Source organism: Aotus nancymaae, unplaced genomic scaffold (assembly GCF_030222135.1).
Source record: "Aotus nancymaae isolate 86718 unplaced genomic scaffold, 86718_ANA_hifiasm-v0.15.2.pri h1tg000076l, whole genome shotgun sequence".
NCBI lineage: Eukaryota > Metazoa > Chordata > Mammalia > Primates > Aotidae > Aotus > Aotus nancymaae.
This window is the reverse complement of record NW_026988491.1, coordinates 5,411,223-5,439,098: the sequence shown is the minus strand read 5'-3', so window position 1 is coordinate 5,439,098 and position 27,876 is coordinate 5,411,223. Positions and strand designations below refer to the sequence as shown.

The window sequence follows — 27,876 nt, the reverse complement described above, 5'->3', positions numbered from 1 at the left end:
TGGTGCATGCCTGTAATCCCAGCTACTTGAGAGGCTGAGGCAGAACTGCTTGAACCCAGGAGGCGGAGATTGCCATGAGCTGAACAATTGCACTCCAGCCTGGGCAACAAGAGCGACTAAAAAAAAAAAAAAAAAAAAAAAAAATTCTGGTCTTTCAGAGGGATGTGTTGAGGGATCTGTGAAAACTTTATAGGCTCAGACTTTATAGACTCAGTAATGTGAGGTGTGTAGTAAGTACTTGGTAAACACCAACTGATTTTCATCACTTCCTGCTGGAATCGGCCCAGAGGTAAAAGCCAGAGCCTGAGGGATCTGTGGGCCTGTGGTGAGGTCCTGCCCTCAGCTTGCCTTGTGGACCCGTTGGCAGAACTGCTGAGTACCTCCCAGCGTAGGCTTCACCAGCAGCTCCACTTGTGATGTGTGAGGACTACCTGACAGCTTCCTCGCTGACCTTGACAGTGCCCCTGCTGATGCCCAGGGGGACATGCCCTAACCTGGAACCGCCAGTGCGTCATGACGGAACCAGGACCACAACCTGGGGCTCTTGGTGGTCACTCTGAGCCCCTCCCAGGACAGACTCCCCAAGGTACCCCTGGGGGGGTGGGGCCAGGCTGAGGAAGTGTGGGTTTGGAATGGCTTTACCTTCCCTGAATCTATGCACCTTGCCCTCTGTCTCTCACTATTTGCTAACTGTGGGCAGAGAATGTTTTTGTGGCAGTGGCTATAGGTCCAACCTGTGCAGGGGGAAGGCAAGAACTTGGGCAGGCTCCAGCCTGAGTAGCAGAAAACCCAGGCCCCCCACCTCAGCTGGGCCTAGCTATGGGTGGGAGGAGAGGGCTGTGTGCCATTCCCACTCTGTCATGCACACCACGATGGGAGAGAGCAGGGTTGCCTCTAGAGGCAGGAACAGAGGGTCAGGACCTCTGGAGCCAGAGCCTGCAGCCCCAGGGGACAACTCAGGCCTGTCTGGGGGCCTGTGCATCCAGGGCTACGAGGCTGGGGTGCAGGCCCATCAGATACGGAAAAATCCCTGGCAGCCATGCTGATGTGGAATTTTCCCCATTCCAGAATCGCCCAGTAATGGCGGGGGCAGCGGGGCTCTGACGCGTCCCAGGCCCCACTGTGGCCAGCTGGTTCCTTACTGCCCACAGCTGGTACTGAGGATTCCTGGCCCCTGGCAGGCACTGGTCTTCATCCGTGGTCTTGCTCCTCTGGGGTGAAGAAGGAAAGCCCAGGCTTGGAAAATGAGACAGGGCCTGGATGGGACACCTGCCTCCTGATGGCCCTACTCAGCCCTCTGGCACCCTAGAGAGTGGCAGCTGAGACCTCCAGGTGGCAGGACCAGTGGGAGCTCAGCCTCTTACTTGAGCTCCCCTCACTCCCATGAGTGCCAAAAATGTGTTGTCCCCAGTTGACACTGCCTAGAGCAAGAAGCCATATGATACACTGGATCCTAAGGGCCCCACAGCCCCCAACCAAAGTTAAGCAATGGTCCGGCCGCGCCTTTTTTCCCAGGGCCCTGGCTCCCCTCCCCACCATCACCAAGCCTGGGCATCCTCTAGTCTCCTGGGCTAGGGGCTCCGTTGAGCCAGAGGGCTGGCGGCGGGACAATGGCCCCGTTGGCGCATCCGAGACAAACGGGCCTTGTTGGGCCGGCGGCGGGGGCGCAGCGATGTGCCCCAGAGCGCTGAATGCTGCTTCTGTGCGTCTCGGGCGGGCGCAGAGGGGCCGGGACCGGGCGGGGAGGGGGCCGGCCCGGGGCGGGGAGGGGGCCGGGGCCCGGGGCGTCCATTGGCCCCGGCGCCGGAGGCCGGGCCAAGCTGGCGGCCGCACCTGGCCGGGAGCGGGCGCGGTGCGGCAGCGGCGGCGGGGGCGGGGGCATGGACCAGGCCTGGTGGAGCGGGGGGCCCGGGCGGGTGCGCCCCGCCGCCCAGTGAGCGCCCGGGCGGCGCGGCCCGGGCCGAGCCAGCCACGCTGAGGTGGAGGAGGACGGGGACAAGGTACGTCCCGGGCTCCAGCACGCACTGCCAGCTTGAGCCCTGCCTCAGTCTACTCCCTGGGGATACCGCCCACATTACCCGAACCCTCAAACTGGGACCTGTGCCGGAGGAGGGGAATAGGAGTGCAGCACGGCTGCTCCGGGCACTGGGTGCCCCTGCCCAGTGCCAGAGGGTGGCCCGGTGGGGGCCAGGGAGGGCACAAATTGGTGCTCTCCCTGCCATTGGTTTTTCCCCCAGCCCCCCAACCCCGCTTCCGGGCTTCTCAGTCCCTGAAGGTGGGATGGGTGGGGCAGAAGGCAGGCTGCTGGGGCTGGGTTGGAGCTGGGAGTGGTTAATGATTAATCCTGGACACAGTGGCCTGAGCCCTAGGGGAGGATGGGCCGATATCTCCTCTGTCTCCATCGGCCCTCCCCAGGAAAGGGGTCAGAGCTGGAGCCGGAGATCATAGTCAGGCTGGATCCCCTTTGCTGGGGCAAGGCCCTGACCTGTACCCCAGAGGAAGCAAAGCCACCAAGGAGAGGTTTGGGAAGGCGGGACAAACCGTGGCATCCAGGACGGGTCCCATAGGAAGTCCCACAGTTCCCGTTTCCTAGGCCAGTGCCCAGGAAAGGGGTCCAGCTTGGTCTGCCACCTCAGTGCCAGGCCAGCATTTTGGTACCAGCACAGAGCACACTACAGACCGAGCCCTTCCCAATGGGAACTGCCCCACCCAGAGAGGTGATGGCACGGCAAGTCTGGCTGCTGTAACCCACACCAGGAGGAGGGAAAGGGAGAGAGGGCAGAAGGCCTGACACCTGATCTCCTGGCAGGGCTTCCTCGATGACAGGTGGGAGGTGCCATGAGAATCCTCCAGAGGGAAGAGAGGTGTGGAGGACTGTCAATTTCAGTTGGGAAAATCCAGCCTCTTCCTTTACTGACGGGATGACCTGAGGCCCAGAGAGGGTGAGGCTTGTCCAGGGTCACACAGTGGGCACAGGAGGGCAGGCCTGGGCCAGAGCAGCCACTGTGCGCACTATTCCTTGTCTTGTGAAGGAGGCATTGCTACCTATCCCCATTATCCAGAGGGGGATACTGAGGCTCAGGGAGATTCAGTGACTTGTCCAAGGTCACATGACTCAGAGGTAGCTGAGCTCACTCCAAATCATAGGAGTCTTGCCCTGGCCCCCATCTCAGGACCCCAGCCCAACCCATGACCTCTCTCTGCTCCTCTGGGGTCCTGCCCTCTTGGATCTGCCTGGGCTGCCCCAAACCCTCAGCTTCGGACCCCTCCCCCTCGCCTCCCTGGCTCCCAGCTCCGCCTGACACTTCAGCGGGTGGGCAGCCTGCTACCCCGGGAGCAGAGACAACAAAGCCCTGTTCCCAGCTGCCACCTCTGCCTGCTTCATTCCCTACTTGCTCAGGCAGAGCCCTTCCTGGAGGAAGCTCCCTGCAGACAGAATGCCTGCTCCTCATGCATCCCCTTCCCTTAATGGGTCTGATGCCCTCGTGTCACCCAGCAAGGGAGGAGTGTGTCCCCCACAGCCCCTCCCACCGGGTTCTGAGGGACTAGGTGTGCCACCCAGTGAAAGAGGCAATGATTAACCTGGGAGAATGATGCAGAAATGGAATTCTGGGCCCGGCTGCGGGCTTATGGAGGGCTCCTTGCTTCACTTTGGACTGCATGAGCCCTTTTAGGGGCTTCACACAACTCCAAACGGGGCAGAGCAGGATGGAGCCCAGGTGCCCATAGGGGTCATCAGGCTGGGGACTGCTGGAATCACCAGGTGAGGGGCAATCTTGGGAGGAAGTGGGGGCCCAGAGGATGCCTGCCTTCCCACCTGTGAGTTCTGGGGCCTTGGATGGGGATGGTGGCCTTCTAGAAGTCTGCACAGACAGAGCCTGCTTCCCCTACCAGGTGGGATCTAGGAGGGTAACAGTATGATCGATCAGAGGAGCTAACGCTGAGTGTGTGCAGGGTTCTGCGTGCCTCACAGCAGGCCTGTGACAGTGTCATAGTACCTGCCATTTTTTCGGGAACTGGGGCTCAGAGAGGGAAAGTCACTTGCCCAAGGTCACCCAACTGGTCAGGGAGCAGAGTTACCAGGAGAGTTTCCAGGAGTGGAGAGGCGGGTGTATCTATCTCCAGCATTGTGCATTGCAAGTGTCAGTACCTTTTCACAAACCCTTATATTGTTACATAGTTTTATGCAAACAAGTGCATAACAATCCTTAAAAAATATTTCAGGCATGTTATAAGGTACAGAGACTGATACTATCAACTCCTACATACTCAACTCGGGTTCTTAGCATTTTTGGAGCTAATGACAAAGTGACTGACTTCTTGGTGAAGCTGGACTTGCAGCTTCCCAGTTAGAGCTTCTTTAAGGCTTCTCAAATCTGCCATCAGGAAGCGGGGTGATTTACCCAGACAAGGCAGTAAAGCAGGAAGAGCTGTGGCCTTTCTCCTCCTTCTGGCTTTGTGGTGTAGGCACTTTACAAGTGACTGAGCCTGAATTTCCCCACACATCACATGAGGCTAGGAGGGGAGACTGTCAAGGTGTCTGTCAAGGTCACAGGCGTGGCTGCCCTTTGAAACAGCAGAGAGAGATGACCCTGCACAATCAAAAAGTGCTTTCTGAATCATCAAAAAACATTACTCTCTCTAGGGGGCAGCCTAGGGGGCAGCAGGGGCCGGATGTCAGGGCTGACACTTTGGGAGTTGTCCTCTGAGCCAGCGCGTTGGGATCCAACTGAAATGCCCCAGTGAGTGGTCTTCCACCTCTCTGCTCCATCACCCCATTCTAGAGGCGCTCAGATTGAGGAAGCTTCTGGATGCTTGCAAGTCACTTCCCCAGTACCCTCAGATGGAGGGCTAACCTATCCCATCTGCCCCTTCCGCTGTGCCACCCACACTTCCCAGCTCCTTCTCTGTCCCAGGCGCCTGTTGGCCCTTCCCCACTTAGTGCACTGAGGTTCAGAGAGGGCAGTGTATCTGCCTCGGCCACACAGTGAGGAGAGGTGGGGCTCAGATGAGCTGATTTTTCCTCTTCCTCCAGCCAGGCTGCAGATTTTCTAAGTGGAAATATCTTTATTTATTTTTCCAAAGTAATACAAGCTCTTTTGTAAAGTGTGTGTGTGTTTGTGTGTGTGTGTGTGTGTGTGTGAGATCACAGAATCAAAATATGTTCCAGAAAGTAAATGGCCTTACTCCCCAGGAAATTATAATTTATAATTGAGTATCTTTTCAGACCCTTACACACATGTACGAATGTACAAATTTTCTCCACATGAATAAGTTTATTCTGTACACAGTGCATTCCAGGCTTAATATTAGGCAACTCCTTTTTTTTTTTTTTTTGAGACAGAGTTTTGCTCTTGTTGCCCAGGCTGGAGTGCAATGGTGAGATCTCGACTCACTGCAACCTCCGCGTCCCGGGTTCAAGCGATTCTCCTGCCTCCCAAGTAGCTGGGATTACAGGCATGCACCACCACACTCAGCTAATTTTTGTATTGATAGTAGAGACGGGGTTTCACCATGTGGGACAGGCTGGTCTCGAACTCCCAACCTCAGGTGATCTGCCCACCTCGGCCTCCCAAAGTGCTGGGATTACAGGCGTGAGCCACCATGCCCAGCCAGGCAACTCTTTTTTAACCTCTCTGAGCCTCAATTTCCTCATCTTCTAAATGGGGTAAAGGCTCTGTGAGCACTGGAGGTAATGATAGTGCAGTGGCCACTTTTATGTGCCCATCTCAGATTAATAGTTACATTATCTTTGAACCATATTCCTGCAGGTGGATTGCTGAGTCTGAGAACAGGCACACTCAGAACTGTAATAGCTGCTGTCAAATCTGCAGTACGAACACCATAGGGAGAATTTTTTTGCTCCAAACTTTTTTGTTTTGTTTTGTTTTGAGTCTTGCTCTGTAGCCCAGGCTGGAGTGCAATGGCATGATCTCGGCTCACTGTAACCTCCACCTCCTGGGTTCAAGTGATTCTCCTGCCTCAGCGTCCTGAGTAGCTGGGATTACAGGCACATGCCATCACACCCATCTAATTTTCTGTATTTTTAGAAGAAGGGGGCTTCACCATGTTGGTCAGGCTGGTCTTGAACTCCTGACCTCGTGAGCCGCCCACCTTGTCCTCCTAAAGTGCTGGGATTACAGGCATGAGCCACCGCACCTGGCCTGCTCCACTCCTAAAAGGTCCTTCCATATCCCCATGGGATTCCCCTCCAGCTACAGAAAGCAACCCTGGGATACCTTCACCCACCACCTTCTCTGCCAGAGCCGTGTTCCTGTATGTGCATATGAGCAAACAGCATGGATGTGCCTCAGTTGGTGAATGGCTTTTGTTTTTTGGGATTTGTTTTTTTAAGATGGGTCTTGCTCTGTTGCCCAGGCTTGGAGTGCAGTGGTACGTTCACAGCTCACTGTAACCTCAAAGTCCTGGGCTCAAGGGGTCCTATTGCTGAGGCCTCCTGAGTAGCTGGGACTACAGGCATGCACCACCACAGTGGGCTAATTTTTAAATTTTTTGTACAGACGGGGTCTCACTATGTTGCCCAGGCTGGTCTCGAAATCCTGGGCTCAAGCAATCTGCCTGCCTTGGCCTCCCCAAAATGCTGGGTGGTGCATGCCACCTCGCCTGGCCAGGGAATGGTTTAGGGGGAATAGCTGTGCTGCAGACTCTGATACAGTCCTGCCTGTCCTCTTTTATCACCTTAGGGAGCTCTTCTTCATCCTGCTCCGAAGGCACAGGCTCCCTGTCCTTCATCACCCTTCCCTCGGTGACTCTAGCTACTCCTATGGCCTCAGTTCCCACTTCTGTGTCCAGCTCCCTACCTACCTCTCTCCCTCCCCCAAGGACCCCCCTCTGTGCTCCTATTGCTCTTTAGGCATTCTATGATCATCCCAAACCTCCCTCAGACTCAGCATGTTCTAAACAGAACCTGATACCACCCACTTCACCCCAACATTCAACCTGGCCTTCTTTCGGCCTCCCCAACTCAGGGACTAGCTCCACCCCTAGCCAGCCAGTCACCCAAGAGCAACTCTTCCCTCCCCACCTCCACACCCCGCCACAAACAGAATGCTGCCTTTGCATGGTCTGCAGACAGCTGTGGTCCTCCTCTAGCCTTCTCCTTGCTCCGAGTCACACCTGCACAGCTGTAACAACTACAGTGGAGGTCGGCCTGCTCCTTCCACTCCTTCCTCATCCCTACAGTTCATTTCTTACCCAGTAGCCCGATGGGAATCCCATCTGCTCACTCCTCTGCTGAAGACCCTCCCAAGGGTCCCTCCCTACAGCCTACAGGATCCAGGCCAGACTCGATAGCATGCTTCCTGAAAGCCCTGCATGAGGTCCCTTTTTTTTTTTGAGACTGAGTCTCACTCTTGCCCAGGCTGAAGTGCAGTGGCGCAATCTCAGCTCACTGCAACCTCCACCTTCTGGGTTCAAGCGATTCTCCTGCCTCAGCCTCCTGAGTAGCTGAGATTACAGGCATACGCCACCACATCCAGCTAATATTTTGTGTTTTTAGTAGAACGGGGTTTTACCATGTTGGTCAGGCTGGTCTCGAACTCCTGACCTCAGGTAATTCACCCACCTTGGCCTCCCAAAGTGTTGGGATTATAGGCGTGAGCCACCGCGCCCAGCCCCTGCATGTACCTCTTAACCCTGCCCTACTTTCTGGCTGTCTCTGTAGTCTCTCCCCTGCCCACCCAGCCTCTTAAACGGACACACGCCAGACACTCCAGCCAGGTGGAACATTTGTTAGTTTCTCAATTGCCCTGGGCCTTTGCATGTGCTTTTCTCTCTGCGTGGCTCATTCTAGGGTAACAGGCATATTAGTTAATGCTAGCTGCTGTAGCAGACAAACACTAAATTCTAAAAGGCTTAATACAATGTCAGTTCAGTTCTCCTTTTCTTGAAATCCAATCGGTGGGTAGAGATGCAAAGGCCTAGGCTCCTCCCAATTCCGCCCGCGCCCAGATCCTCGGAGACCGCTCCATTCATCCAGCAAATGGTAAAGGAGACCATAGAAAATGTCCACCCACTTAACCTCATCATCGGGCATTCTGTTCACATCTCATTGGCCAGAACCCAGTACATGAGGACGCTGAACTGCAAGGGCGCCTGGGAAATGTAGTCTAGCCGTGTGGCCAAGGAGAAAAGAGCACTCCCTTTAAAAATTGAAGAACAGGGGCCGGGCGCGGTGGCTCAAGCCTGTAATCCCAGCACTTTGGGAGGCTGAGGCGGGTGGATCGTGAGGTCAGGAGACTACAGCTACTTGTCTCGAACTCAGCTCAGTGCAACCTCTGCGCATGCCACTACGCTCGACTAATTTTATATTTTTAGTAGAGATGGGGTTTCTCCATGTTGGTAAGGCTGGTCTTGAACTCACAACCTTAGGTGATCCACCTGCCTTGGCCTCCCAAGTGCTGGGATTACAGGCGTGAGCCACTGCGCCCAGCTTTCAGTATACTGCTTTTATCATTTAAAAAGTTTTTGCTGGGCACCGTGGCACACACCTGTAATCCCAGCTACTCAGGAGGCTGAGGCAGGAGAATTGCTTGAACCCAGGAGGCAGAGGTGGCAGTAAGCCAAGATCTTGCCACTGCATTCCAGCAAGACTCCATCTCAAATAAAAATAATAATAATAATAATAATAATCCTGGGGTGGGGTTGGAGAACCAGCCAAAGCTGTTGTCACCAATACTCTGGGAAGAGACCCCTCTGGCAGGGCTGGAAGCACAGTCTACCTTCAGCACTCCCTACTTTGGAAACCTCTGCTTCCCTTGGCTAGTTGCTCATTTCCTCACCCCTACCCTCGCTCTTTCCCTCACTTCAGTCACTAGGTGAGGTCCTCACCCCTCTATAAAATGGAGGTAATAACAGGAGCTCTCTAGAGAGGATTATGAGGCTTCATGATGCATGAGATGTCCCAAGCACAGACGTGGACCCTGTGGGTTCAGAGTCCACACTCATAAACCACAACCTCTGCAGTTTGATGCCAGTTCTGCCCTGACTCACCCTTGGAAAGCTGTCTTCAAGCTAGCTCAGCTCAAAGGGCAGAAGATCAGCGGGATGTTAGGCTGGATAAAACAACTCCGTACCATGTCCCAAACCTGATTCCAGCACCTAGAGAGACAGGAACTCTGGGCCTGCCTTGTGGCAGCTGAAGCTCTGGTATTTCATGAGTGCTTGGGGGCTGCTCCTGGACTGGTGAGGCTTTGAGGGAAAGGGTGACTCGAAGCAAGTGAGGATGCCCACCGTTCTGTGGGAGAGGCTGACAGCTGCTAAACCTATGAAAGTGCTTATGGGGGGGGGTGAATGACTGTCACAATAATGATTACTTGATGGTGGCACCTGGGTCCCTAGATGGTGACATCTGCCTGGTTCGTGATGGGGCTCTAGGCAGCAGTGCTGAAGGGAGGATGGAGGAGGCCTTTCTGGGCACAAGGAGACCCTCTGTCCATGGACAAAGTTGAGACAACTGACCTGAACCTAAGATTCAAGTGCCTAAGCAGAGTCCTAGGGTTCCTGGGCTTAGGGCCAGGGCACCTAGAACTGCCTGCCAAGGCCCTGGGGAGGATCTGCATCTCCAATCAGCCCAAATCCTGTAGAGCTGGTCCAGAGTGTCTGTGTATCACCATTCCTCACCCAGGGATAGAGGTAGAAGCAGGACACCTCTTTTTTTTTGAGATAGAGTCTTGCTCTGTTGCCCAGGCTGGAGTGCATTGGCACGATCTCGGCTTACTGCAACCTCTGCCTTCTGTGTTCAAGAGATTCTCCTGCCTCAGCCTCCCCAGTAGCTGGGACAACAGGCAAGTGCCACCGCACTTTGTATTTTTAGTAGAGATGGGGTTTCACCATGTTGGTCATGCTCGCCTTGAACTCCTGACCTCGTGATCAGCCCGCCTTGGCCTCCCAAAGTGCTGGGATTACAGGCATGAGCCACCACGCCCAGCAAGGACACCCTCTTTGATGAAAGATTCAGAGCTCAGGAAGTGTTATCTTGCCAGACTCATCTTCTGAGCCCTGGTCAGATGCTCTGCCTCCGGGAAGCCTTCCAGGCTGAGTTTGTTACTCATCCTTCTGGATTCTCACAGATTTTGGATAAACCTTGGTCCTTGGTTGTGTCTCAGCATCTTTAAGCCCTGGAGTATATGTACTCTGGCTTTGTCTGCTTTCTGCTAGCTGTGTGACCTTAAGCCGGTGACGTTACCTCTCTGAGCTTTGGTTTCTTCACCAGGAGAGTAGACTAACAGAGGTGCTTGATGCATAAACCGTGAGACCTACATGAAATGCAGTAGGTGGAGCAATTAGCCCTCTTGCACCCCATGCCACATTTACCTCCCTGTCCCTCACTCAGCCTTAGAGCCTGTTCTGGGCTCTCTGCAGGGTTCTGTGGTTGCTGTGTCCTTGGCCCAAGGATACCTGGATTCTTTCCATGCCCTTGCATGAAAGAGCTGCTTGCTTGTTGGGGTCCAGAAAGAGGTGAGGACCGGCCAGGGCTGTCCAGTGGGGGCAGAGGGCCAGGGCAACACCTGCAGGGTACTGGGGTGTGCCACCTGCTATCCCCAGGAAGGAAACTCATGAATATTCACACTGCTAGAGTGGGAGGGAGGCAGCCAGCTTGCTGCTGGGTGTCATTGGAGCATTCCTGTCTCCCAGTGACCGCAGAGGCAGCCTGGGAGATGGCCGTGGCTCAGGCAGCGGGTGGAAAGGGGCAGCCAGCCATAGCCAGAGGTGAGTGTGCCTCTTCTGCTCCACCACAGGGGTCACAGGGAAAGTAGGACACCCTGAGGCCTGCCTGGTGGTGACGCTATAAGCCAGAAGGTTTCCCTGTGTGCATGGCTGGGGGAGTAAGTCCTGTTTCTCTTTCATTCCTTGGAGGGTGTCGGTTCAGCTGAACAGGAGGATGGCTGGGCCTGGCCTGCTGCCAGCTGTCTGCACTGATGCAAGCCAGTGTGACGGGCATAATCTAGAAGGACAGGAATAGATGGGGTGGGCTGGTGACAGGGGACCATCTGCCCTGAATGCCTGCAGTTGTCATCACAATGGGTGGAGGAGGTGGGAGACCCAGGTTCTAGTCCCATCTCTGCTGCTGCTGTGTAACCCTGAAATTGTCCTTGCCCTCTTGGTCTTCCGGCCTCTGTGAGGCTCAGCTTCCCTGCCTCTTGGTCTTCCGGCCTGCACACACTTTGATGGGGCTGTGGCTGGGACCCTGGGAACATAATGATGATGATGATGATGATTATAACAATGATGGCAGGTCCTGCTTAGTGACTGCTCTGTGCCAGCCCCGGGCTGGGTGCTTTCCTTGTGGAATGCAGAGGATCCGCACAGCACCCTGTGATGGAGGGACGGCTGGTACAGGGTTGAGTATCCCTTATCCCAAATACTTGGTACCAGAAGTGTTTCGGATTTCAGATTTTTCAGATTTTGGAATATATGCATATACGTAATGAGCTATCTTGGAGACGGACCCAAGCCTAAACACTAAATTCATTTAAGTTTTTTTCTTTCTTGTTGATTTTATTGTCTAAACGTTTTTTAATTTTATTTTTAAATTTTAGCCTAGTGACTGTCCTCCCTCAAGCCAGGCTCCTGGCTGCTAGCTAGCTCCTCTCCTGACCTCAGTCTGCCCAGGGGCTCGGCCTGTGATCACAGAGGGCCCTGTGTGCCCTGATCTTGCTGTTGTGTGTCCACTGCACACACGAGGAGACAGAGGCTCAGGGAGGGTAAGGTTCACAGCTTCACGCCCAAGTTCACAGTGGCTACACAGGAAGGGCACGACCAGCCTTGGACCTCTCAAGTGGCTGGCACAGGAGGGACTAGACACCAGGGCCCCCTCTGCTTCACTCCCCTTATCCTGACTGCTGGCTCAGCCCACAGAGACTGAACCCTCCTGTGCTCCCAGGACAGAGCTTCCTGTCCCCCCTCCCCATACCCCCTACTTTCTGCGATGCAACTTTCCCTCCTTCCTTCCCCTCAGCTTGGGACAGGGCTTGGGACACATCAGGCAGGGGCTGCCGTGGACAATGCAGGAAGCTGCACGTTAGAGGTCCATAGACCTGGGCCCAAATTCCTGCCCTGCGCTGCCTTTGCTGAATGACCCTGGGCAAGCTTTGTCAACTCCTGGAACCTCACCTTTCCCATCTACCAAAATGGAGGTGACAGCAGGGTGCGGGGTGGAGTGATATCCACTAATTAGCAGCTGAGAAGGGTCAGTTAGATGCTCTGGAGAGGCAGGCCCCTGCCCTGGGCCTGGCTTCTAACAGGAGCTCAAAAGTAAACCTAGGAGGGATGGCCCAAGCCTCAGCAGCTGGCAGCACCCAGCACGTGTGGTGGGGGCCTGGCAAGGTTTGAGCAATAGCAAATGGGGGCTGGGTTTAGTGGCTTACACGCCTGTGATCCCATCACTTTGGGAGGCTGAGGCAGGTGGATCGCTTGAAGTCAGGAGTTTGAGACCAGCCTGGCCAACATGGTGAAACCCCGTCTCTACTACAATACAAAAATTAGTCAGGTGTGGTGGCAGGCATCTGTAATCCCAGCTATTCAGGAGGCTGAGGCAGGAGAATCACTTGAACGCAGGAGGCGGAGGTTGCTGTGAGTTGAGATCGTACCACTGCACTCCAACCTGGGCAACATAGGGGAGACTCCGCCTCAAAAAAAAAAAAAAAAAAAAAAAAGCAAATGGGAGAATGAAATGAGTGAGTGAATGAGTGAAATAGTAATGGGGTGGGGGGTGGGGGGTGGAGAAACTGTCCTGGGTGGGGCCAGGTGGAGCCTGATTGGCAGGCAGAAGGGTTGGTCTGCCCCCTGCTGCAGGGCCTGAACCTCAGCGTCTCCACTGCTGCTGCTTCCCAGATTCCGGAAGGTACCCTGGTGAGTGGGGCTGCCGGGGCAGGGTGGGTCCTTTGGATTTCCAGAGGGCCAGCCACAGGAATCCTAATCCCTCTTCATCTTACAGTCAGAGAAACTGAGGCCCAGAGTGTGGACTGTGATCTGGCCGACGACTCTGCCCTGTTCTCTGCTGGGCCCCTGGGGAGTGGGAGGCTGAAGGGGTGCTTGAGGCTGTGGTGGGTTTGTGCTTTGTGGGCGCCCCGCCCCCACCCCGGGCCTCCGGAGGAGTACCACTAAGTGATTACTAAGTGCTGGTTGCTTTGCTTAGCTCCAGAGTACAGCTAGGGGCGCGACCAGCTTTCCCATTTTACAGATGAGAAACTGAGACTCCATGAGGGTTCTTGGCTTGTCTGAAACCACAGTGCTGGATTGAAACACAGGCTCAGGGTCCCAGAGCCTATGGTTGGTGCTGGGGCCCCTCCATGGCTGGCGGGTTTATCCCACTTTGCAAGCTTCTTCATGTGTTAAATAACAAATGTGTTAACACATTTGTTTACGTGTTAACAATTATTGCCTTTTTTTTTGAGATGGGGCCTCACTCTGGTTGCCCAAGCTGAAGTGCAGTGGTATGACCTTGGCTCATGGTAACCTCTGCCAACCTCTGCACCCCAGTCTCCAGCGATCCTCCCACCTCAGCGTAACTTTTTCAGGGAATACGTGTGCGACCCTCCCCCAGGCGGGCTGACTGGCTTCTGCCTCCAGGGACAGTGGTGATAATGTCGTGCATGTAGTCATTAGCCCATGTGACTCTTCCTGGCTTCAGGGGCCCAGGGCGCAGTGCAGTGTGAGCCAGGACAGGAGTGGAAAGTTCGGGCCAAGAGTGGAAAGTTTGGGGCCCTGGCTTTGCAACTAAGGGGAGGCGGGAAGGCTCCCCAAGCTACAGCTCTCACTGGGACTCTAGCTCCTCAGCCTGAACTCCCCCTCACAGCCCACGTCTCGCTCCCCTGCTGCTAGAGTTGTCACGCTTAGATCATCTCCCCCAGACAAATAACAACAACAGGCCAGGCACGGTGGCTCATGCCTGTAATCCCAGCACTTTGGGAGGCCAAGGTGGGAGGATTGCTTGAGCCCAGGAGTTCAAGACCAGCCTGGGCATCTCAAAAATAATATAAAATAAATATTTTAAAAATAAAAAATAAAACAAAGAAAGAACAATAATCCAACTTCCAGGGCATCTGGTTAAACTTGAAGTTTGAATAATTTTTTTTGTTTTGAGATGTAGTCTCACTCTGTCACCCAAGCTTGAGTGCAGTGGCATGATCTTGGCTCACTGCAACCTCCAACCTCCTGGGTTCAAGCAATTCTTCTGTCTCAGTATCCCAAGTAGCTGGGACTATAGGCACACACCACCATGCCCAGCTAATTTTTGTATCTTTAGTAGAGATAGGGTTTCACCGAGTTAGTCAGGTTTGTCTCTAACTTCCGACCTCAGGTGACCCACCTGCCTCGGCCTCCTGAAGTGCTGGGATTACTGGCATGAGCCACAGTGCCCAGCCTTGAATAATTTTTAGTATAACTATGTCCCATGCAATATTTGGAATATACCTAAAAAATTGTACTCCTTGTTTATCTGAAATTCTAATTTAACTGGGCAACCCTACCAGCTGGCGATTTGAAAGTGGGTGGGTGTGTAGGCAGAAGCCTGGCCAGCTGTGTAACCTGAGCCCACTTCTTCCCAGCTGTGAGCCTCAGTTTCTCAATCAGCCACCCCTACAAGACTCTGGGGGCACAAGGGCCAGTGAAGCGAGAACAGCCTTGGCCTCTTACTGGGCATGTCACCCTTATCACTGTGGGGCTGGTGGAGCATGGGACAAGTAGGGCTGGCTGAGGCTTCTGAAAAGTGAAGGATTCAGGCCCAGAGAGCCCTTGGCCTTCCCTGTAGACAGCTCTGGCTCAGCAATGGGGGAGCACAGGGCACTGGGAGACAGTCTTCTTTTCCTTCTTATTTATTTATTTGAGACAGGGTCTAACTGTGTCATCCAGAGCTGGAGTGCAGCGGCACAATCATGGCTCACTGGAACTCAGGCTCAAGCAGTCCTCCTGCCTCAGCCTTCCAAATAACTAGGACTACAGGCATGTGCCACCACACCTGGTGAATTACAAAAAAGAAAGAAAAAAAAATTTTTTTGTAGAGAGAGTCTCGCCATATGCCTAGGCTGGTCTTGAACTCCTGGGTCAAGCACTCCACCTGCCTCACCCCTTCAAAGTGCTAGGATGACAGGCATGAGCCACTGTGCCCAGGCTTTTTCTTTAGAAAAGTGTTTGATGGTCGAGTGCGATGGATCATGTCTGTCATCCCAGTACTTTGGGAGGCCGAGGCAGGTGGATTGCTTGAACCTAGGAGTTCAGCCTGGGCAATGTGGCGAAACTGTGTCTCTATTTTTAAAAAAATTAAAATAGCCAGGCACGGTGGCTCACGCCTGTAATCCCAGCACTTTGGGAGGCCAAGGCGGGCGGATCACGAGGTCAAGAGATCGAGACCATCCTGGCCAACATGGTGAAACCCCGTCTCTACTAAAAATACAAAAAAATTATCTGGTTGTGGTGGCGTGCGCCTGTAGTCCCAGCTACTCAGGAGGCTGAGGCAGGAGAATTGCTTGAACCTGGTAGGCAGAGGTTGCAGTAAGCCGAGATCGTGCCACTGCACTCCAGCCTGGCTCCTGGTGACAGAGCAAGACTGTCTCAAAAAAAAAAAAAAAAAGCCGGGCGCAGTGGCTCACGCCTGTAATCCCAGCACTTCAGGAGACTGAGGCAGGAGAATTGCCCGAACCCAGGAGGCGGAGGTTGCGGTGAGCCGAGATCGTGCCATTGCACTCCAACCTGGGTAACAAGAGTGAAACTCCGTCTCAAAAAAAAAAAAAATTAAAATATGAAAAAGAGAATTATTTCATCATGATGACCTAAAAGGTATAAACAATAAGATAACTTCAGGATCTGGGAGAATTTAAAGTAAAATCGAAGAATTTTTAAAAATACATATTTTTATAAAATAGAAAAGAAAAAGAATCAGAAGGCAAGATAACTAAAAAATAAGGTAACAAATGTTTGTTACCTTATTTTTCTTTTATCAGCCAGCTTAAAAATTAAAAGGAGTGGAAAGTTTGGGGCCCTGGTTCTGCTACCTGGTTCATTTTAATTTTTAAATGTTAAGCTTCTCCCTGCCCCATTCCCGAACCTCTGTTTGAGTTGCTTCGCCCACTGTCTCTGCAGCCCTGGGGCTGTCTCTTTCCAGGTGGTTGCCTCTCGGTCTCTTCAGCATCTCTCTGCCCCTGTCTGGACCCTGCTGGGGGGCCACAGAGCAGGCAAAGGCAGGTCTCGGCTGCCAGGTGTGGGCAGTCTTGGGTGCACCTTGGGGCCAACTTCCTGACACTTGCCCACTGTGTGCTGCCCCCGCAGGTGCCTGAGATGCCGCCACCGCAGAAGAAGCACTGGGAGTCCATGGCTAAGGGGCTGGTGCTGGGCGCGCTCTTCACCAGTTTCCTGCTGCTGCTGTACTCCTATGTGGTGCCCCCGCTGCACGCCGGCCTGGCCTCCACGTGAGTGGTCCAGCTGGGCAGATGACGGGTATGGGGGGGAGGGATGGCGTCCCACCCATGGGGCCCCATAATTACCACAGGGCCTGCCCCCGTGATCTTGGGCAGCCACTCTGCACCCTAAACCTTGCGTTGCCAGACAGAAATTTCACTGACGACAGAACTCACCATGTAACCCTGAGCCTTGGCGTGCCCATCTGTGAAGTGGGAATAATAGCAGAGCCTTTCGGCTAGATGCGGTGGCTCACGCCTGTAATCCTAGCACTTTGGGAGGCCGAGGTGGGCAGATCACCTGAGGTCAGGAGTTCCAGACCAGCCTAGCCAACATGATGAAACCCCGTCTCTACTAAAAATACAAAAATTAGCTGGGTGTGGTGATGTGTGTCTGTAATCCCAGCTACTCTGGAGGCTAGGGCAGGAGAATCGCTTGGACCCAGCGTAAGGCCGGTTGCCTTGCCGGGAGCACGGACGCACACCGCGCTCCCCGCCCCCGCCTCACCGTGAGTTCGGACACCTCCCCCACACAGCCCCCCCCCCACCCGCCGGGAGTTCGGACACACCCCCTTCCCTCCCCCGGAGCTGGGACACACACACCCCTCACCAGGAGCCCGGAAAAAAGCCCTGCGAGGACCTACCCGATACCATTTTGTCCCATCCAGGCCCCACTCCCCACCTACCATTTTATCCCATCCGGGCCCCACTCACCTTAGGCACAACCAATCGAACGCCTCCACTCCCCATAAAACCCTATGTCTGAGAGGCGTCCATGAGACTTCTCCGGTCCCTCTTGTCGGACTGCAGAACCTCGCCGGGAGCCTGAATAAACCCTTCGCACTGGATCTTCTTGTGCTGGCCTGAGTTTCTTCGTTTTAAACTCGGCAAGAACAAACCTTACAACTGGTGCTGAAACCCTGGAGGAGTTGTGAGACCCCCTCCTGGGGGAAACTGACTCCTCCACACAAAGCCGGACCAGGGAGCTGCCGTTTCAGCCCTGTCTCACGGCAGAGCCATACCCACCGGCTTATACCAAAACCTTTCTTTTTGTGCTGGCCTCAGTTTCTTCGTTTTAAACTCGGCAAGAACAAACCTTACACCCAGGAGGCAGAGGTTGCAGTGAGCCAAGATTGCACCACTGCACTCCAGCCTGGGCAACAGAGTGAGACTGTTCAAAAGAACAAAACAAAACAAATAAACAAAAAAACAGAGCCTTTCTCATGGGGCATGAGAATCAGGTAACACTGTCTGTGTACAGGGCTCGGAGTAGCATCATCTGAGACTCCAGTGGGGCCACAGTGGGGGCGACCTATCCATGGGCATGGATTCAGACTGGGGTCTGTCTGATTCCAGGCCCAGCTGCTGAGAACCAGGCTCTCCCGCCTCCTCATGGGGCTGCTCTGCACAGACCCTACACAGCCTGTAGCTGGTACAATACCAGTAATTGATGATATTAAGTTGAAATAGAGAAAACTGCAAATTTCTACAAAAACTTGACCATTTTTGTCCTATAAAATGGCAATTTCTTGCCGGGCGCGGTGGTTCACATCTGTAATCCCAGCACTTTGGGAGGCCAAGGCGGGTAGATCACGAGGTCAAGAGATCGAGACCATCCTGGCCAACATAGTGAAACCCCGTCTGCACTAAAATACAAAAATTAGCTGGGCGTGGTGGTGTGCGTCTATAATCCCAGCTACTCGGGAGACTGAGGCAGGAGAATTGCTTGGGAGGCGGAGGTTGCAGTGAGCCGAAATTCCACCATCCAGCCTGGCTCCTGGCGACAGAGTAAGACTCTGTCTCAAAAATATATATATATGGCAACTTCCTGTGGCCCAAGCTGATACTGATTCATGATACAAGCAACACAGTGGCCATGAATGAGACGAGAGCCTGTGGGCATCATCTCACAACACCATGAATAGAGCCTGTTATTGTCCCCATTTCACAGAGGAGGAACTGAGGCCAGAGAGGCCAAACCACCCATCCAGACACCTCACCTGGATTCAGGTCCCACTGTCCTAGCTCCTTTGACACCACTGTCCCCAACAATCTCCCTCTCTAGCTACCAGAGTCCCGAGGGCCCCAGCACGCCCCTGAGGCTCTCCCCACCTCTCTCTCCCCGGCAGGACCCCAGAGGCTGCAGCGTCCTGCTCTCCACCCCTGGTTGAGCCAGAGGCAGTGACCCGAGCCAACAGCTCAGCGGGAGAGTGCCAGCCACGGCGCAACATCGTGTTCTTGAAGACGCACAAGACGGCCAGCAGCACCCTCCTCAACATCCTCTTCCGCTTCGGCCAAAAGCACAGGCTCAAGTTCGCCTTCCCAAACGGCCGCAACGATTTCGACTACCCGACCTTCTTCGCCCGCAGCCTGGTGCAGGACTACCGGCCCGGGGCCTGCTTCAACATCATCTGCAACCACATGCGCTTCCACTACGACGAGGTGCGCGGCCTGGTGCCGCCCAACGCCACCTTCATCACGGTGCTCCGCGACCCCGCCCGCCTGTTCGAGTCCTCCTTCCACTACTTTGGGCCGGTGGTGCCCCTCACGTGGAAGCTCTCGGGCGCTGACAAGCTGGCCGAGTTCCTGCAAGACCCCGATCGCTACTATGACCCCAACGGCTTCAATGCCCACTACCTCCGAAACCTACTCTTCTTCGACCTGGGCTACGACAGCGGCCTGGACCCCGGCAGCCCGCAGGTGCAGGAGCACATCCTGGAGGTGGAGCGCCGCTTCCACCTGGTGCTGCTGCAGGAGTATTTCGACGAGTCACTGGTGCTGCTGAAGGACCTGCTGTGCTGGGAGCTGGAAGACGTGCTCTACTTCAAGCTCAACGCGCGCCGCGACTCGCCGGTGCCGCGGCTCTCCGGGGAGCTGTATGGGCGCGCCACTGCCTGGAACATGCTGGATGCCCACCTCTACCGCCACTTCAACGCCAGCTTCTGGCGCAAGGTGGAGGCCTTCGGGCGGGAACGCATGGCCCGCGAGGTGGCCGCCCTGCGCCATGCCAATGAGCTTATGAGGACCATCTGCATCGACGGGGGCCACGCCGTGGATGCCGCCGCCATCCAGGACGACGCCATGCAGCCCTGGCAGCCGCTGGGCACCAAGTCCATCCTGGGCTACAACCTCAAGAAGCGCATCGGGCAGCGCCACGCGGAGCTCTGCCGGCGCATGCTCACGCCCGAGATCCAGTACCTGATGGACCTCGGCGTCAACCTGTGGGTCACCAAGCTCTGGAAGTTCATTCGCGATTTCCTGCGGTGGTGACGTCCCACCGCCCAGCGGCCGGCCTGCCTCAGGGAGCTGAGCAGGAAGCCGCTAGTGCTGGCCACCTCCAGCCCCCTCCTGGTGCCACCTCGGACCCCGAGGTGAGGGGGGCTCCCTGGGGGATGCAGCCATCCAAGACTGGGCCCACACACAGAGAGGGCCTAACCGAGATCAGTATTTAACTAATTATACCGGTTTTTATTAAACCCCTTTCCCTCCCCGAAAAAGAATGTTCTATTTCTGCCTCCCCTTAAAGGGGAGACCTCAGAAGTAAAGGAATTTGATGTGTTTTTGTTAATCAGCCTCAGTGGTGGTGTCTTGGGGTAGGGGTTGGGGTGGGGGGCCCCCAAGAGAGCACTGTGGTGCCTGGGTGAGTCTGTGGGCAAAACCCAGTGGGGTGGCAGGGATTTAATGTGTATGTGCTATGTGCTATAGTCCTGTGTCGTTCAGGGACTCCCATGAGCTACCAAAGCCTGGAAAAGCATGTGTGCATGTGTGCATGTGTGTATGTGTGTGGGCACGCATGTGTGTGTGCGCGTGTGTATGTATGTATGTGTATGGGCAAGCATGTGCGTGTGTTCACGTGTGTGGGCACACATGTGCATGTGCATGTGTATATGCATTGTTGGGCACACGTGTGTGGGCACGCATGTGCATGGGTGTATGCATGCGTTGGGCACATGTGCGTGTGTGCATATGTGTGCATGCATGTGTTGGGCACACGTGCACGTGTGCATGTGTGCGTGCACGTGGGGCACACGTGCGTGTGTGCACATGTGTGTATGCATGTGCTTGTGTGCATGTCTGTGTGATCATCCTAAGGAGTACAACAGCCACTCACTCTGACTGTGTGCCCAGCACTAGGCTAAGGGTATTATTTCAACTAATCTTCACCAAAACTCAGCGACCTAGGGACTGTTATTGTCTCATGCTAGAGAGGAGAAAGGGGACAATCACTTCACAAGATCACACAGCAAGTGGTAGGCCTAGAACAGGGGGCTGGGCAGGTAGAGGGTGTGGCCAGATCAGGAGAGAGAGAGAGAGAGAGAGAGAGAGAGAGAGAGGCCCTGGGCCCACGCTAAAGGCTTCTTGCACAGACTTCATTAATCCTCACAGTAACTGAGGTTGTCATAATTACCATCCCATTTTACAGATTTGAGAACTGACATTCGGACAGGGGAAGGGATTTGCTGGAGGTCACGTCACAGGACGTATGAGATCAGGGACTCAAACCATCTCCCAGGTACCCAAAACCCTTCCCAACTCCAGCGCCTGTCTCTCCCCTCCTCCACCCTCCCCCTCCAACCCTGCTGGTCCCTGGCTCCTAGCCTGCGTCACGTAGTCTCTACCTGCCCCTCCCACTTCTACCTCCTGCACCCCAGGCCGCCTCCCACACCTGCCTGTACTCTGCCCCACCGACAAGCTCTGGGTCTCCCCGCTCCACCATGAGATTCCATTCAATTAATCAAAAACAAAAAAATTGATATCCAACAAATCCCTGTTGTGCGCCTTCAGCCCCGAGCTGCTCTGAGCATACAGCAGTCCACAAGCTAGCCAACTTGTTATTAGTGCCTGCCTGTAATATCCCAGCACTTTGGGAGGTTGGGGTGGGTGGATCGAGTGAGCCCAGCCTGAGCTAGTTGAGGAAATCCTATCTCTACAAAACAAAACAAAAACCACCCCAACAAAAAACAAGTTCACAAATCCCTCCTGGGGGTTCATCTCCAGAGGGGAAGATGGCCTCCGAGAAGCCAGTGCAGGCTGGGTGTGACTGACTAGGGTGTGGACACGCCCAGCTCTAACCACCTGCCTCATTCAGCATCCCCAGCGGGAAGGAAAGTCCTGGGGCACAGGACTTTCAGGCTTTTAGCTAGGAGCTAGCATCCAGGCCTGGATAGCAGAAACCACAGTCAGGTGACTTTTTTTTTTTTTTGAGACAGGATCTCACTATATTGTCCAGGCTGGTCTCAAACTCCTGGGCTCAAGCGATCCTCCTGCCTCAGCCTCCCCCCAATAGCTGGAGGAGCATGCCACTACACCTACCTTCAAGTGACTCTTCATTGGAGGCCTATTTGTGTCAGGTTCCAGGCCAGGTGCTTGCATACCTTATCCAAATATATTCAACCTGCCAGCTTTTAGACCGAAACTCAGAGAGGTTAAGTGGCCTACCCAAAGTTACATGGCAAATTAGTGCCAGAGTCAGAATTCAAACCCATGCCAGTGAGCTGTTAACCTCTCACTGAGCTTGGGTTGATGCTTCCTAGGAGTGAGCTTCTGGCCTGAACAGTGTGGGGAAGAGTTAAGATGACCAACTGTCCCAGTTTTCTGGGCCTATCCTGGTTTTAGAATTGAAACTCCTATTTTTCAGGAAACCCCTCAGTCCCAGGCAACCAGGACAGTCTGTCACCCGAGAGAGGTTTGACCCCACCAACCCCTTAGAGCCACTGCCTGCACCTTCATAATGTTCTCTGTGGTAAGAAATAATGTTCTTTGCAGCACACTCTTGAAGCCTGTAATTCATATGGAAATAAGGGGAAAAACCCACTGACAGTAGCTAAGACTATTTATAGGAAAAGCTGCTATTGACCCAAACTCATGAGATCACCACCCCACCTTTGGTTTTTCATAGGGATGAGTGGTCTCCAACTCCTGACCTCAAGCAATCCTTCCGCCTCACCATCCTAGAGTGTTGGGATTAATCAATTAAGCAAACGAATGAGCCACTATGCTTGGCCTTCCTCATTTTTATTAATCAAAGATAGATGTAACTTGCAGGGTGTTGCAAGAAAGGCATTCCAGGGAGAAGGAACAGCAGAAGAAAAAGCTGGAAGGAGAACGGAGAGGAGGCAAGGGACCTGAGACAAGGGAGAAGGGAAGGAGAAATCAGCTCAGGAGGGACCCAAAAGGGCCTTGAGTCCAGGTGAAGGCATTTACAGTTTCTACTGAGGGTAACAAGGTGCCCAGGGAGGCTTTGGAGCAGAGGAGGGTTGTACTCAGAAGCCAGCCTGAAGAAGATGGGCCAAGGCCGGGTGCGATGGCTCATGTGTGTAATCCCAGCGCTTTGGGAGGCTGAGGTGAGCAGATCTCTTGAGGTCAGGAGTTTGAGACCAGCCCGGCCAACACAGTGAAACCCTGTCTCTACTAAAAATACAAAAATTAGCCATGTGTGGTGGTGTGTACCTGCAATCCCAGTTACTTAGGAGGCTGAGACAGGAGAATTGCTTGAACCTGGGAGGAGGAAGTTGCAGTGAGCTGATATCATGCCACTGTACTCCAGCCTGGGTGACAGAGCAAGAAGACTCTATCTCAAGAAAAAGAGAAAGAAAGGAAGGAAGGAAGGAAGAAAGGAAGGGCCAGATGTGGTGGCTCATGCTTGTAATCCCAGCACTTTGGAAGGCTGAGGCGGGCGGATCACGAGGTCAAGAGATCGAGACCATCCTGGCCAACATGGTGAAACCCCATCTCTACTCAAAAAATACAAAAATTAGCTGGTCGTGGTGGTGCATGCCTGTAGTCCCAGCTACTTGGGAGGCTGAGGCAGGAGAATTGCTTGAACCTGGGAGGCAGAGGTTGCAGTGAGCGGAAATCATGCCACTGCACTCCAGCCTGGTGCCTGACGACAAAGCAAGACTCTGTCTCAAAAGAAAGAAAGAAGATGGGCCAGAGGTGCTGGGAGCAGGGACACAGTGGGAGGGGACGAAAGCAGGGGAGAGTTCCTGACTTTACCCCTGTGGCTCAGGCTCCAGCCTGTGGTGTGTGGGGCGCTGGGGAGGCCCCACCCTGCAGAAGAGGCAGACCTGCTCATTACGCCCATGCAGGGCTAAGGGGGACTGTCCTGGGACTTAGCAAGGCCTCTGCCTATGTGTATGCCTCTGCCACGAGCCGGGCATGTGCAGCCCTCAACCCAGCTACTTTTCTTCCTGTGGGAGGAGCAGACAGAACATGACTGTCAGCAGGTTATAGCTCAGAACTCTGCGGCTCGAGAGGCTCTCAGATACTCCTCTAGCCAATCCTGACCTTAACCTATACACCGACAGAAGTTCCTTTATGGAAAATGGAGTTCGAAAAGCAGGATATGCAGTAGTCAGTGATCAAACAGTGCTTGAAAGCAACTCCCTCCTCCTGGGACTAGTGCCCAGCTGGCAGAACTGGTAGCCCTCACTCAAGCTCTAAAATTAGGAAAAGCAAAGAGATTAAATGTATACGCGAATTCCAAATATGCTGACCTGGTTCTGTACGCTCATGCTGCCATATGGAAGGAAAGGTGGTTCCTAACCTCGGCAGGAACTCCCGTTAAATATCATAAGGAAAGTTTAGACTACTACAAGCTGTCCAAGAACCAAACGAGGTAGCAGTCTTACACTGTGGGGCTTGCCGGAAAGGAAATGAGAAAGTAGCAGAGGGCGATCACCGGGCTCACCTAGAGGCAAAAGGGCAGCTAGACAAGAATTCATAGAAGGACCTTTAATATGGGAAACCCTCTCCAGGGAACTAGGCCTCAACACTCCTCAGAAGAGGAGGAGTGGGCAGTCTCCCAGGGACACAGTCTTCCTCCTTCAGGATGGCTAGCTACTGAGGAGGGAAAAACTTTCCTATGTGCTGCCAGCCGGTGGAAAGCACTTAAAACTCTGCATCAAACCTTCCACATGGGTATAGAGAATACACATCAGATGGCCAAATCTATATTCACAGACAAAGGTCTCTTCAAGGCTGTCCAACAAATAGTCAGAGGATGTGAAGTATGCCAGAAAAACAATCCTTCGGCACATCACAAAGCTCCTCCTGGGGAACAGCGAGCCGGTCATTACCCAGGTGAGGACTGGCAAATGGACTTTGCCCATATGCCTAAGTCTCAGGGATATCAATATCTGCTAGTATGTGTAGATACTCACACAAACTGGGTTGAGGCTTTCCCCTGCAGAACAGAGAAAGCCCAAGAGGTAATAAAAGTTCTAATTAATCCCTAGGTTCGGACTCCCTCACTGTCTTCAAAGCAATAATGGCCCTGCCTTTAAAGCTGCAGTCACCCAAGGAAGTTCCAGGGTATTCGGAATACAGGATCATCTCCACTGCGCTTGGAGGCCTCAGTCCTCAGGCAAAATAGAAAAGATGAATGAAATTCTTAAGAGACACCTAAAGAAACTGGCACAGGAACCCTACCTCTCACGGCCTTCTCTATTACCAATAGCACTCTTAAGGGTTCGAAACTCTCCTCAGAAAATAGGACTCAGTTCTTATGAGATCCTTTATGGATGGGCCTTTCTTACTAATGATCTTGTATTAGACAAGGAAACAGCAGATCTAATAAAAGATACAACCTCCTTGGCTAAGTACCAACAGGCCTCTTAGAACTTTACCTGAAGGACGCCCTAGGGAAACAGGGAAAGAGCCGTTCTGCCCTGGACACGTGGTGCTTGTTAAGGCTCTCCCCCCAGACTCCCTCTCCAGGCCCATCTTGGTTATTCTGTCTACCCCAAAGGCAATTAAGGTGGTGGGAATTGACTCATGGATTCATCACACTCAGCTGAAACCTTGGACACCTCCTGAAGAAAGTCATAAACCCTCCACTCCACAGCCTGAAATTCCAGGAGACGACCCTTCATACACCTGCGAGCCGTTAGAGGATCTGCACCTGCTCTTCCCACGAGATTCCCCAGGAAAGTAACTACTCATGAGTCTAATTTATATCCTGGCCTTAACAGGACTCTCACTCATAACTTTACTATCTCTCCAACTCCAATTATCCCTTTCAGAGTTGGGGGGAAAGTTGAGGAAAGAAATCGGAAAACTTGGTGCTGGCATTAGAAAAATTAGTACCTCTATTCAGTTACTATAAGCTACCTCAGGAGTTAATTAATAACATAAAAAGTTGCTAATTCCCTCTGCAGAAACAGCTTAACTCTTTAGCTGCTGTAGGTCTCCAAAGTGGAAGGGCCCTAAATCTGCTAAGAACAGAGACAGAAGGAACCTGTCTCTTTCTAGGAAAAGAATGCTGCTACTTTGTAAATCAATTAAGTGTTGTTTTAAGCAAAGTTAAAGAACTCAGGAATCAATGGAACACAGAACAAAAGACCTTCCAGAAATAGCATCGTGGAGTTTGTCTAACAACTGGCTGTCCTGGCTCTGTCCTCTCCTAGGCCTGTTTATAACCATTCTATGTATGTTGGCCTCTGGGCTTGTCATCTTTAACCTTCTTGTCACATTCGTTTCTTCTAGAACCATAAGGCCACAAATAATCCTGCAACTGGAACCCGAATGTCCCTGGCTCATGAGCGCTATCATGGACCTCAGGATCAACCTGCACCCCTGAAAAACTCCTCTCTGAGGGAAACCTCAACTCTAGGGCCCCTTCTATGCCCCATTTCAGCAGGAAGTAGCTAAAGAGCGGTCGACGCCTGTGTCCCAACAGCAGTTGGACTTTCCTGTTCAGAGAGGGGACTGAGGGAATGTATTCTCTCCCTGGGTCCACAAGGGGGAGTAGTTTCAAAGGCAAGAACTTCCCAGTGCCATACCTCCACCCGGGAGCTTAAAGGTGCAGGGGTGGGGTGGGGTGGGGGAATCAAAGGTCAATCACTCCAGGGGAAGTTTAAAGGAACTCCTTTCATAGGACAGAAAACTTGAATAGAGTGGGAATATCTCCCAGGTTAAAAGTCCCCTTCTCCCACATCTGGGCAGGCTCCATTTCTGGATCCCCTTCCATGACATTGTGGAAGCTGCTCTCTATTTCTTTCCCCTTTTCTTCTCTCTCTGCCTAAATGCATCACTTTCCGCAAAACTCTTTGGGGTTCGATATTTACTTAAAACAAGTGCACCATGCCCGGTGGGGTCCTCCCTCCCATTCTTGGGTGAGTGAGGGACCAAAGGCCTGGAAGAACACATCTTAGCAGAGGAGCTGAGCCTCCCCCACGTTCCAGAATCCAGTCTCAATATCACCCCACCCTCACTACTTCCCAGCTGCAGCACCTCTGTGTCTCCACCTAAGGACTCTCTCCAGCCTTCTGAATTGTGTGCACAGCAGGCCAGAAGTGCCAGCAGAATTGACAGCGCCCAGAGCAGCCCTCGACCAAAGACTCTTCTGAGTTGCAGTATAAATACCCCAGCTCCCTCCCCACTCAGGCAAGGAAGCTCTGATGGGCAGGTTCCCTGCTGTCTCCCAGAATCCTTACTGGAATTGAGCTCTTCTGTACTTTCTTGATAACCAGCCCTATACAGCTGCCTTCCATTCTCCATCTCATTTCCACTCTTCCCTACTTGTATTTCTCAGGACACCTCCCTAATAAACTTGCCCTGAACTCCTTGTCTTAGGGCAACCCAGACTACTACAAACACCTACTGTGTTCCAGGCCCCACGCACACTGCGTGCTCTCATGTGTCCTCATATTGGGCTCTGGCTTTCTTCTTGTCCAGTAGGTGGTGGAGGCAGATGTAGCCAGGAGTCCTTCCTCACCTCTCATCCCAGCCCCCAGGCCAGGTGTGGCCCAGCTCAGGATTGTACATCCACCTGTTTGGGTCTGGGCCTGGAAGTCTCATCCTCAACCCTGAAGCCACTTGCCCTAACAGCTGGGATGAATCATGGGCAGTTGCTCTGAACATGTCAGGTAGTAGATGAAGCCTGGAACAAGAGGGACAGCATGATGACAGTGACTTCTGGCTCTCTGTTACGGGTGAGAGATGGCTTGTCCTGGCTCAAGGAGGCATCTGATGGGACCACAGGAGTAGAGGGTAGGGGACTGTGAGGCAGGGTGAAACACCTGTGTGTAACACCAGGTGGTGTCAATTTCAACATACCCACACCAACACTCCGAAGAAGTATCACTGTCCTAATTTTGCAAGTGATGTTGTGAATTCAGGGCAGGCTGAGTCCAGGACCCAGTGCCTGTGGCACCTGGTAAGGAATGAGCCCCATCAATTGCCCTGAGGCAGACAGGAAGGAGTGGAATTTCTGGGCAGTGATAAATGTGGGCAGGACTGTTGGCTGGGCAAAAGGCAGGCCTGAAGCCTTCCTAAGGATGAAGATCAGGGCCCTAAAGAGGGTTCCTCCTTGCCCCCACATCCCTGAGTCAGGCTTGTAAACTGTAAACCCTCTCTGTGTTTAATCCACGTTTAATTGTCTCTGATGTTTAGTGCAGTCGATTCTTTATCTTATCCCATTTCCAAGAGAGAGAAAACAAGCTGTCAAGCTTGACCTAGG

General features: G+C 53.4%; 2 protein-coding genes across 8 annotated transcripts in view; both read left to right on the top strand.

Moving 5' to 3' along the window:
- Positions 1-376: 376 nt before the first annotated feature.
- On the top strand, positions 377-19,983 carry GAL3ST1 (galactose-3-O-sulfotransferase 1). Of its 6 annotated transcripts, none has more exons than XM_012471385.2 (3): positions 377-586; positions 16,288-16,427; positions 18,545-19,686. In XM_012471385.2, the coding sequence occupies exons 2-3, from the start codon at positions 16,297-16,299 to the stop codon at positions 19,683-19,685; spliced, it is 1,272 nt and encodes a 423-aa protein (XP_012326808.2). In that variant the 5' UTR covers positions 377-586; positions 16,288-16,296; the 3' UTR covers position 19,686. The 6 variants fall into 6 exon arrangements, with proteins under 6 accessions (XP_012326808.2, XP_012326807.2, XP_012326809.2 ...); XM_012471384.3 differs by lacking the exon at positions 377-586 and adding an exon at positions 1,820-2,000 and having other exon boundaries at positions 18,545-19,983; XM_012471386.2 differs by lacking the exon at positions 377-586 and adding an exon at positions 2,793-2,942.
- Positions 19,984-20,847: 864 nt separating this feature from the next.
- Positions 20,848-27,876, top strand: part of LOC105730284 (SEC14-like protein 4) — a 38,983-nt gene continuing 31,954 nt past the window's right edge. The window contains exons 1-3 of one of the 2 annotated variants that reach the window (XM_064367897.1): positions 20,848-20,928; positions 22,054-22,158; positions 25,165-27,349. The gene's annotated coding sequence lies outside the window, so the exon portion shown is untranslated. The remainder of the gene's footprint in view (positions 20,929-22,053; positions 22,159-25,164; positions 27,350-27,876) is intronic. The other variant, XM_021665680.2, reaches the window with a different exon arrangement.